The sequence below is a fragment of the Bos indicus genome, chromosome 7 (genome assembly GCF_029378745.1).
Source record: "Bos indicus isolate NIAB-ARS_2022 breed Sahiwal x Tharparkar chromosome 7, NIAB-ARS_B.indTharparkar_mat_pri_1.0, whole genome shotgun sequence".
Lineage (NCBI taxonomy): Eukaryota > Metazoa > Chordata > Mammalia > Artiodactyla > Bovidae > Bos > Bos indicus.
The window spans coordinates 24,840,520-24,852,955 of NC_091766.1; the positions used below are offsets into that span (position 1 = coordinate 24,840,520).

General features: G+C 36.4%; 1 protein-coding gene across 2 annotated transcripts in view; it reads right to left on the reverse strand.

Annotated features, from left to right (window-relative positions):
- Positions 1–12,436, reverse strand: part of SLC27A6 (solute carrier family 27 member 6) — an 80,559-nt gene that overhangs the window by 17,314 nt on the left and 50,809 nt on the right. Inside the window, exon 5 of one of the 2 annotated variants that reach the window (XM_019964592.2) lies at positions 11,966–12,160. The exons of the other annotated variant lie outside the window; for it this stretch is intronic. Coding sequence (XP_019820151.2) covers positions 11,966–12,160 — 195 coding nt within the window. The remainder of the gene's footprint in view (positions 1–11,965; positions 12,161–12,436) is intronic. 2 annotated transcript variants of the gene reach the window in all.

Here is a 12,436-nt window from a genome sequence, read left to right on the forward strand (position 1 = left end):
GACTGAACTAACTAACTAACTTCTCCTCCTGGTCCTCCGTGAATATCTGAGTATCCCTCACTGTGGAGAATAGAATTGTTTCACCATCAACCTAGATGTTTTATCATCTGTGTTATATGGGTAGAGAAGTCTTGAGGCTACTGTAAGAATAAGACTGAAAACCAGAGGCTGGAGGCTTAACCTCAAAACTTGAGAACATCAGAGAACTCCTGATTCCAGGGAATAGTAATAGACAAGAGCTCATCCAAAAGCCTCCATACATATACTGAAACCAAGCTCCACCCAAGAGCCAACAAGTTCCAGAGCAAGACATACATGCTAATTCTCCAGAAAACAGGAAATACAGCCCTGAGCATTAAAAGACAGGCAGCTCAAAGCCATACCAAACCCAGACACCCAAAAACTCACTACTGGACACTTCATTGCACTCCAGAGAGAAGAGATCCAGCTCCACCCACCTGAAAACAGATGCAAGCTCCCCTAACCAGGAAACCTTGAGAAGCCACTAGTCCAACCCCACCAAAGGGAGCAGGCTCCAAAATAAAGAGGAACCACAAACTTCCAGCCTACAGAAAGGCCACCCCAAACACAGCAATCTAAACAAAATAAAAAGGCAAAGAAATATTCAGCAGAGAAAGGAACATGATAAATGCCCACCAAACCAAACAAAAGAGGAGGAGATAGGGATTCTACCTGAAAAAGAATTCAGAATAATGACAGTAAAGATGATCCCAAATCTTGAAAACAAAATGAAGTTACAGATAAATAGATTAGAGACAAGGATTGAGAAGATGCAAGAAATGTTTAACAAGAACCTAGAAGAAATAATGAAGAGTAAATCAATATGAATAATGCAATAACTGGGATCAAAAGCACTCTGGAGGGAACCAATATTAGGATAACTGAGGCAGAAGACAGGATAAGTGAGGTGGAAGGTAGAATGGTGGAAATAAATGAAGCAGAGAGGGAAAAAGAAAAAAGAATGAAAAGAAATAAGGACAACCTCAGAGACTTCTGGGACAATGTTAAACACCCCAACATTTGAATCACAGGAGTCCCAGAAAAAGAAGATAAAAAGAAAGGGCATGAGAAAATACTTGAAGTGATAATAGTTGAAAACTTGCCTAAAAAATTTTTTTTCAACTATTATCTCATCAAGTATTTTCTCTAAAATAGGGGCTTCCCTCAAAAATCTGTTGGTAAAGGATCCTCCTGCAATGCAGGAAACCCTGGTTCAATTCCTGGAGCAGGAAGATCTGCTGGAGAAGGGATAGGCTACCCATTCCAATATTCTTGGGCTTCCCTTGTGGTTTAGCTGGTAAAGAATCCACCTGCAATGCGGGAGACCTGGGTTGGGAAGATCCCCTGGAGAAGAGAAAGGCTACCCACTCCAGTATTTTGATCTGGAGAATTCCATCACAAAGAGTTGGACATAACTGAGCGACTTTCACTTTCACTTCATTTCACTTTCACTTTCCCTAAAATGGGGAAGAAAATAGCCACCCAAGCCCAAGAAACCCAGAGAGTCCCAAACAGGATCAGCTCAAGGTGAAACACCCCAAGACACATATTAATCAAATTAATAAAGATCAAACACAAAGAGCAAATATTAAAAGCAGCAAGGAAAAAGCAACAAACAACACACAAAGGGATCCCCATAAGGATAACAGATGATCTTTCAATAGAAACTCTTCAGGCCAGAAGGGAATGTCAGGACATACTTAAAGTGATGAAAGAGAAAAATCTACAACCCAGATTACTATACCCAGTGAGGATCTCATTCAAATATGAAGGAGAAATCAAAAGCTTTACAGACAAACAAAAGCTGAGAGAATTCAGCACCACCAAACCAGCTCTTCAACAAATGCTAAATGATCTTATCTAGATAGGAAATACAGAAAAGGTTTATAAACTCAAACCCAAAACAACAAAGTAAATGGTAATAGGATCATAAATGATGCTAAAGCTGAAATTCCAGTACTTTGGCCACCTCATGCGAAGAGTTGACTCATTGGAAAAGACCCTGATGCTGGGAGGGATTGGGGGCAGGAGGAGAAGGGGATGACAGAGGATGAGATGGCTGGATGGCATCACTGACTCGATGGACGTGAGTCTGGGTAAACTCCTAGAGTTGGTGACGGACAGGGAGGCCTGGCATGCTGAGATTCATGGGGTCACAAAGAGTTGGACATGACTGAGCAACTGAAATGAACTGAACTGAACTATCAATAATTACCTTAAAAGTAAATGGGTTGAATGCCCCAACCAAAAGACAAAGACTGGCTGAATGGATACAAAAACAAGACCCCTATATATGTTGTCTACAAGAGACCCACCTCAAACCAAGGGACACATATAGACTGAAAGTGAAGGGCTGGAAAAAGATATTTCATGCAAATGGAGACCAAAAGAAAGTAGGAGTAGCAATACTCATATCAGATAAAATAGACTTTGAAATAAAAGTGATGAAAAGATAGCCTACATAATGATCAAAGGATCAATCCAAGAAGAAAATATAACAATTATAAATATATATGCACCCAACATAGGAGCACTGCAATATGTAAGGCAAATGCCGACAAGTATGAAAGGGGAAATTAACAGTAACACAATAATAAAGGGAGACTTTAATACCCCACTCACACCTATGAATAGATCAAGCAAATAGAAAATTAGCAAGGAAACACAAACTTTAAATGATACAATGGACCAGTTAGCCCTAATTGATATCTATAGGACATTTCACCACAAAACAATGAATTTCACCTTTTTCTCAAGTGCATACAGAATGTTCTCCAGGATAGATCACATCCTGGGCCATAAATCTAACCTTATTAAATTCAAAAAAACTGAAATCATTTCAAGCATCTTTGCTGATCACAATGTGGTAAGATTACATGTCAGCTACAGGAAAAAACTATTAAAAATACAAATATATGAAGGCTAGATAACATGCTTCTGAATAACCAAATAATCATGGAAGAAATCAAAAAGGTAATCAAAATATGCATAGAAACAAATGAAAATGAAAACATAACAACCCCAAACCTATGGGATTCAGTAAAAACAGTGCTAAGGGGAAGGTTCATAGCATTACAAGCTTACCTCAAGAAACAAGAGAAAAATCAAATAAATAACCTAACTTTACATCTAAAGCAACTAGAAAAAGAAGAAATGAAGATCCCTGGGGTTAGTAGAAGGAAAGAAATCATAAAAATTAAGGCAGAAATAAATGAAAAAGAAACAAAGGAGACTATAACAAAAATCAACAAAACTAAGCTGGTACTCCTTGGAAGGAAAGTTATGACCAACCTAGATAGCATATTCAAAAGCAGAGACATTACTTTGCCAACAAAGGTTCGTCTAGTCAAGGCTATGGTTTTTCCTGTGGTCATGTATGGATGTTAGAGTTGGACTGTGAAGAAGGCTGAGCGCCGAAGAATTGATGCTTTTGAAGTGTGGTGTTGGAGAAGACTCTTGAGAGTCCCTTGGACTGCAAGGAGATCCAACCAGTCCATTCTGAAGGAGATCAGCCCTGGGATTTCTTTGGAAGGAATGATGCTAAAGCTGAAACTCCAGTATTTTGGCCACCTCATGTGAAGAGGTGACTCATTGGAAAAGACTCTGATGCTGGGAGGGATTGGGGGCAGGAGGAGAAGGGGACGACAGAGGATGAGATGGCTGGATGGCATCACTGACTCGATGGAAGTGAGTCTGAGTGAACTCTGGGAGTTGGTGATGGACAGGGAGGCCTGGCATGCTGCGATTCATGGGGTCACAAAGAGTCGGACACGACTGAGTGACTGATCTGATCCGAAGCTGGTTCTTTGAGAAGATACATAAAATAGACAAACCATTAGCCAGACTCATCAAGAAAAAAAGGGAGAAGAACCAAATTAACAAAATTAGAAATCAAAATGGAGAAATCACAACAGACAATGCAAAAACACAAAGGATCAGAAAAGACTAGTATCAGCAACTATATGCCAATAAAATGGACAATTTGGAAGAAATGGAAAAATTTTTAGAAAAGTATAACCTTCCAAAACTGAACCAGGAAGAAATAGAAAATCTTAACAGACCCATCACAAGCATGGAACTAGAAAATGTAATCAAAAATCATCCAACAAACAAAAGTCCAGGACCAGATAGAGTTAGAGAAGAGCTAACACCTATGCTACTTGAACTCTTCCAGAAAACCACAGAGGAAGGTAAACTCCCAAACTCATTCAATGAGGCCACCGTCTCCTGAATATCAAAACCAGACAAAGATGCCACACAAAAAAAGAAAACTACAGGCCAATATCACTGATGAACATAGATGCAAAAATCCTCAACAAAATCCTAGCAAACAGAATCCAACTACATATTAAAAATATCATACATCATGACCAATTGGGCTTTATCTCAGGGATTCAAGGATTCTTCAATATTCACAAATCAATAAATGTGATACACCACATTAACAAATTGAAGGATAAAAACCATGTTATTATCTCAATAGATGCAGAGAAAGCCTTTGACAAAATTCAATACATTTATGATAAAAACTCTCCAGAAAGTAGGCATAGAAGGAACATACCTCAACATAATAAAAGCCAGATAGGATAAACCCACAGCAAACATTATCCTCAAAGGCAAAACATTGAAAGCATTTCCCCTAAAATCAGGAACAAGACAAGGGTGCCCACTCTCACCACTACTATTCAACATATTTTTGGAAGTTTTAGTCACAGCAATCAGAGAAGTAAAAGAAATAAAAGTAATCCATATTGGAAAAGAAGAAGTAAAAGTCTCATTGTTTGCAGATGACATGATCCTCTACACAGAAAACCCTAAAGACACCACCAGAAAATTACTAGAGCTAATCAATGAATACAGTAAATTTGCAGGATATAAATTAATTAACAGAAATTCCTTGCATTCCTATACACTAACAATGAGAAAACAGAAAGAGAAATTAAGGAAACAATCCCATTCTCCAATGTGATGAAAAGAATAAAATACTTAGGAATAAATCTACCTAAAAAACAAAAGACATATATAGAAAACTATAAAACACTGATGAAAGAAATCAAAGATGTCACAAATAGATGGAGAAATATATCATGTTCATGGATCAGAAGAATCAATATAGTGAAAATGAGTATATGACCCAAAGCAATCTATAGATTCAATGCAATCCCTATCAAGCTACCAATGGCATTTTTCACAGAACTAGAATAAATAATTTCACAATTTGTATGGAAATACAAAAAACCTCGAATAGCCAAAGCAATCTTGAGAAAGAAGAATGGAACTGGAGGAATCAACCTGCCTGACTTCAGACTATACTACAAAGCTACAGTCATCAAGACAGTATGGTACTGGCACAAAGACAGAAATAGAGATCAGTGGAACAAAATAGAAAGCCCAGAGATAAATCCACTCACCTATGAACAGCTTATCTTTGACAAAGGAGGCAAAATTATACAAAGGGGAAAAGACAATCTCTTTAACAAGTGGTGCTGGGAAAACTGGTCAATCACCTGTAAAAGAATGAAACTAGAACACTTTCTAACACCATACACAAAAATAAATTCAAAATGGATTAAAGATCTAAATGTGAGACGAGAAACTATAAAACTCCTAGAGGAAAACATAGGCAAAACACTCTCCAACATAAATCACAGCAGGATCCTCTATGACCCACATCCCAGAGTGATAGAAATAAAAGCAAAAGTAAACAAATGGGACCTAGTTAAACTTAGAAGCTTTTGCACAACAAAGGAAACTATAAGCAATGTGAAAAGACAGCCTTCAGAGTGGGAGAAAATAATAGCAAATGAAGAAACTGACAAAGAATTAATCTAAAAAATATACAAGAAGCTCATGCAGCTCAATACCAGAAAAATAAATGACCCAGTCAAAAAATGGACCAAAGAATTAGACAGACATTTCTCCAAAGAAGACATACAGATGGCTAACAAACACATGAAAAATGCTCAACATCACCGATTAACAGAGAAATGCAAATCAAAACCACAATGAGGTACTAACTCACACCAGTACCATTTCAGAATGGCTGCTATCAAAGTCTACAAACAGTAAATGCTGGAGAAAAGGGAACCCTCTTACACTGTTGATGGGAATGCAAACTAGTACAGCAATAATGGAGAATAGTGTGGAGATTCCTTAAAAAACTGAAAATAGAACTGCCATATGACCCAGCAATCCCACTGCTGGGCATACACACTGAAGAAACTAGAATTGAAAGAGACTCGTGTACCCCAATGTTCATCACAGCCCTGCTTATGATAGCTAGGACATAGAAGCAACCTAGATGTCCATTGGCAGATGAATGGATAAGAAAGTTGTGGCACATACACAATGGAATATTACTCAGCTATTACAAAGCACACATTTGAATCAGTTCTAATGAGGTGGATGAAACTGAAGCCTATTATACAGAGTGAATTAAGTCAGAAAGAAAAACACCAATACAGTATATTAATGCATACATATGGAATTTAGAAAGACAGTAACGATGACCCTATATGTGAGACAGCAAAATAGACACAGATATAAAGAACAGACTTTTGGACTTGTGGGAAAAGACGAGGGTGAGATGACTTGAGAGAATAGCATTGAAACATGTATATTACCATATGTGAAATATATGATCCAACATCCGCTGGATCATCGAAAAAGCAAGAGAGTTGCAGAAAAACATCTATTTCTGCTTTATTGACTATGCCAAAGCCTTTGACTGTGTGGATCACAATAAACTGTGGAAAATTCTGAAAGAGTTTTCCAGAGTTACCAGACCACCTGATCTGCCTCTTGAGAAATTTGTATGCAGGTCAGGAAGCAACAGTTAGAACTGGACATGGAACAACAGACTGGTTCCAAATAGGAAAAGGAGTTCGTCAAGGCTGTATATTGTCACCCTGCTTATTTAACTTATATGCAGAGTACATCATGAGAAACGCTGGACTGGAAGAAACACAAACTGGAATCAAGATTGCCGGGAGAAATATCAATAACCTCAGATATGCAGATGACACCACTCTTATGGCAGAAAGTGAAGAGGAACTCAAAAGCCTCTTGATGAAAGTGAAAGAGGAGAGTGAAAAAGTTGGCTTAAAGCTCAACATTCAGAAAACGAAGATCATGGCATCCGGTCCCACCACTTCATGGCAAATAGATGGGGAAACAGTGGAAACAGTGTCAGACTTTATTTTTCTGGGCTCCAAAATCACTACAGACGGTGACTGCAGCCATGAAATTAAAAGATGCTTACTCCTAGGAAGGAAAGTTATGACCAACCTAGACAGCATATTCAAAAGCAGAGACATTACTTTGCCAACAAAGGTCCGTCTAGTTAAGGCTATGGTTTTTCCAGTGGTCATGTATGGATGTGAGAGTTGGACTGTGAAGAAGGCTGAGCGCTGAAGAATTGATGCTTTTGAACTGTGGTGTTGGAGAAGACTCTTGAGAGTCCCTTGGACTGCAAGGAGATCCAACCAGTCCATTCTGAAGATCAGTCCTGGGATTTCTTTGGAAGGAATGATGCTAAAGCTGAAACTCCAGTATTTTGGCCACCTCATGCGCAGAGTTGACTTATTGGAAAAGACTCTGATGCTGGGAGGGATTGGGGACAGGAGGAGAAGGGGACGATAGAGGATGAGATGGCTGGATGGCATCACTGACTCGATGGATGTGAGTCTGAGTGTACTCCGAGAGTTGGTGATGGACAGGGAGGCCTGGAATGCTGCGATTCATGGGGTCGCAAAGAGTCAGACACGACTGAGCGACTGATCTGATCTAATCTGATAAGTGAAATAGATCACCTGTCCAAGTTCGATGCATGAAACAGGGCACTCAAAGCCAGTGCACTGGGACAACCCACAGCGATGGGATAATCTCTTAAGTCCTTGCAATATCACGATGGATAGTACTATTTTTACTTGCCTAAGGGCCTTGGGCAGCCAGATAGTAACTACACTGTTGAGAGTGGGTCTCTGAGCCAGGTCAATAATGTTATGTAGGACAGAGGTTTGTAGTCACACATCTTGACTTCCTGAAGGACGGGAGATGGAGGCTGATTACAGAAGCAGCCAACTAGATTTAAATGACTGAGAACCCCCACTCCCCCAAAAAACTCTGGACATCAAGACTGGGTAAGCTTCCTGACCTGGAAATACATGTAACTATTATATCAACTTTTGATGAGTTTTCTGTAGTGAATTATCAAAAATTATTAAAGGCGGTCTTAGGGACCCCCAACTGCAACTGAAGTCAGGTGTGAAGATTGTCCTCTGTGAATTTTTTTCTAACTTCACAGTTGGATAAATTTCCTAGTCTCTAAAAGATGCTTGAAAGTGAAAGTGTTAGTTGCTCAGTCCTGTCTGACTCTTTGCAACCCTATGGACTGCAGCCCTCCAGGCTCCTTCCTCCATGGGATTCTCCAGGCAAGAATACTGGAGTGGGTTTCCATGTCCTTCTCCAGGGGACCTTCCCAACCCAGGGATAGAACTTGGGTCTTCTGTATTGCAGGCAGATTCTTTACTCTCTGAGCCACCAGGAAAGCTCAAAAGATGCTTACTTTAAGACAATAAAAATGTTTATATAAATGTGAAGGAAAGAAGCCTTTTTACCAAATCTCATACTTTACTTTTTGTATCTATGGATTTACCACCATGAAAGATGAAGATAATTAGCACTTATACCTTCTTCTTTCTTCCCACCCAATTCCCATTTTTGTTAGTCATGAATATTTCTATATTGTCAGGATTTACATTTCCATTCCATCTACAAATGTAATTCAGAGTTTTAAATCTTCTACATTTAATTGGATTCAATCGAACCTTTTAATAGAAGGTGGTTCCTTCATTTCTAAAGACTGCTTTATCTTCATGTTCACCAGAATTTTTCATTCAGTGAATATAAAGCAGTAGTATATTCCTGTAAGTACATAGGAATTACATTCTCTGATTTCTTACAAGTTTGAGGATGCCACTTTGTTGCATTTGGATTTGCAGGACAACTTCATTAAACTAGCATTCTTAGCTGAAAACATTACTTTCCCTTTCGGGGGGGAACTGGGTGTGATGTTTTCATTTGAAAGATGCCTGAGCCATTTCATATCTTCACCCTCTACTTTGTACATCTTTTGCTTTTTCTGCCTTAGCATCTGCTTATGGTTCTTCAATTTATATTCAGTAATTTCACTGGAAAATATTTTCTGATAATCATTCTGTACCATATATTCCACCCTGAAATATGTGCTCTTTTTGCTAAACATTCAAATCTTTATTTTCAGGAAGTTTTCTTCTATTAGGTTTCAAGTAGTTTTTTTCACTTTGAGTTTTTTTTTTTTTTTTTCTGTAGGAACACAAATTATGCACATGTCAGATCATTGTCTATGTTTTCATTTTATCTTTTTCATTTATTTTATATTATTATTTGCTTATTCTTTATATTGTTTGTGTGACTCCTTAATCCCATCCATCTTGCTCCCTAGTAGTGTTTACAGTCTTATTTATTTTTAAGTCCTTCAGTGTGATGTTTAGCTCTGTAACATTTTCATTTTTCCCTTATATTTTTCTCCTTTGGGTTGAGCATGGCTACTTTTCAACTCCTTTTGTTGATTTATGCCTTTCCTGCACTTTCCTCTGGGCTCTTATTTTTAAACAGAATATAATTACAAGTTTTTGAACCATGGGAAATTATTTTTCTAAACATTTTCTGGCTATTTGGGGGGACTTATTTTGATATTCATCCATATTTTTTTTAGCAGTTTTTTATTTAGATTCATTTTCTTCCTTCTTTTTTTTCAAGTTTTATTTCTTTCGATTTCATGTTTGTTCCTTCCCAGTTATAATTACTGGGCATAGAAAAGGAGAAGTCAGTCTACAACTTTTATGTGGATGTCTCTCAATTGAACTGTCACCAAATTTTTTATATTATTTGCTTTGGAGCCATTTATGGGACACACCTCCCTTCATGCATTTAAATAAATAGGAAACACAGCACACAAGAAGGACATTTGGGTCACAGGAACTTTGTGCTGCTACTTTATCTTTTTCTTGTGGTTATAACATCCTACCTCTGTTTAGAGGCTGACTTCTTTCTGAGAGGGTAACTGTAAGCCTCCAATAGGTTTAAATTTTTGAGAGACACACTTATCAAATTTCCTCATATAATTATGAAACAATTATTGGTCTAATTTTTTTCTGATTGCCTGTTACATAATGAAACAATATGCAAATGAATGATAAAAGACTAGAATTCATAGGTACTTTTTTTTCTTCCATTTCCAAACTGAAAAAAAAAAATCAGAAGTTTTTCCAAATAAACTGGAGACAATCATAACTTCCTGTATTATGCATTATAACAGTCTGACAGGGACTTTAATATATTAGAAAATTACAATGAAGTCAAGCTTCATTGTATTCCTACTACATAATTACTTAGGAATGACTCAGCTTCACCAAAAATGTTTAATATTAATAGCAAATTTTTAATGGAACCAGTGCAATCCACTGAGAAAACTAATCATAAAGAATGTAGTACTTGATAATATCAGCACTTATTATTCCACCAATTATATTTGTTCACAATTCACATGAATTTCTAAAGTGTCAATAAGACCTTCACAATCCCAAAGAACATATTTATAAAAACAGTTTGTACCTTATTTAAGTTTCAAATATCAGAGCAATTAATACCAGCTTTGAATCTATTTCTTTACTTTTAAAAATTACACTTTTATCTCTTTTGATACTCACTAAATGCTTCTTTTCTACTTCTTTAAATTATGCTCTTTATCATTTCCTTCCTTTTATATTCTTTGAGTTTGTTTTAGCTGTTTTTAAAAATTAACTTATAAAAATGGATATTTAGCTCACTAATTTTCACTCTTCAGTTATTATTCTTATTCTTCAATGTAACATTTTCATTATCATTTGGCTTAAATTATTTTCTATTTTTATTTTTCTATTATAATTTTTCTTTGACTTATAGATATTTAGAGATGCTTCATTTTCAAATATTTAGGAAAAGATCTAGCTGTTATTTTAAACATTTCTATCTTAATTAAGCTGTTATCAGAGAACATAATCCATATATATTTGATCCTATGAAATTTGCTGGAATTCACTAAGTGGTCCTGTAATCTTTGTGAATGTTTTGTAAATGCTTAAAAATAATGGATATTCAGCAGTTTTAAAATTCAGTGTCCTATATATGTTCATCAGTGCAAGTAGTTTCTTTATTGTATTATTTAATACATTATATCATTGAAAAAATTTTTGCATATTCTATCAAAGAGATAAAATATTCTACTGTGATTCTGGATTTGCTTATTTCCCCTTGAGGATTTGCTTATTTCAAATTTTCATTTTTATTCTTTAAAAATATTATTATTGAATATAAATTCTATTTGATAATTATTTTCTCCAAGCAAGATGAAGGTATCTGTCCACTATATTTTGTCTTCCATGGTTGCTATTGCGAAATCAGCTGTGTTTTACTCCTAAGAAGGTAATTCCTTGGCTACTTTTAAAATGTTAGTAATATCTTGGCATAGTTTTTAAGGAAACTATATATTAGAAGCCTACATATAATTTTTGAGTGATATAAAAATGAATGACAGTAGAAATTGTGGATGGAAAACACAGAAAATGAAAAGAATCAAATTAATATATATCAGGACCTATGCTTGCTGTTTATACATTTTATCATGAAATTTGAAAGCTGAGCAAAAGAACTATCATTATCCCCATATTACAGAGGGAAAAGATGGGAGATAGGCAAGGTTTTAATAATCTATGGCACCACAGTTTACCTAGAGGCAACTATGTTATTTAGAGGAGTTCTTAATTTTTTTTAAAAAAAGTGATAATATTTACTATAAGTTACAGTATAAAGTCTAGAAGAGAGATTAGCAGATCTCACTATATCTCTTTTTTATTGTACTTACTTTGTGGAAGAAAGTCGCTCTCCCGACTGATCCAATTTTCCCAGTGTGATTCATGAAGTTAATGTTTCCTTCAGTAGCTCCATAAAACTCACACATCTTAATATTTCCAAATCTGTCTAAGAATTCTCTCCATACATCACTGCGTGCTCCATTTCCAATGGCCAAACGCACCCTATGATCCTTTTCTCCTTCCCTCTGTTAGAAGAAAAACATTTTCCTCTTAATTTATTAATTTCAATTCCCAATTCCTTCTGTCATTGCTATTACTTAAATGGCAACAATCCAGAAGTAAGTTGTATATGGAAAGGAGTAAAAAAATTCATGTAAGTCTGTGGCATAACTGGGTCCCGTGGCTAATGAACTAACACTGGCCCAGAGTAATACAGCTTTTATTTTCCTATATCTGGGAAAATCTCTTCCTAAATTTGAGATGCTGAAGTCTTATTTTCCCTGATATATATTTTCTTCCTT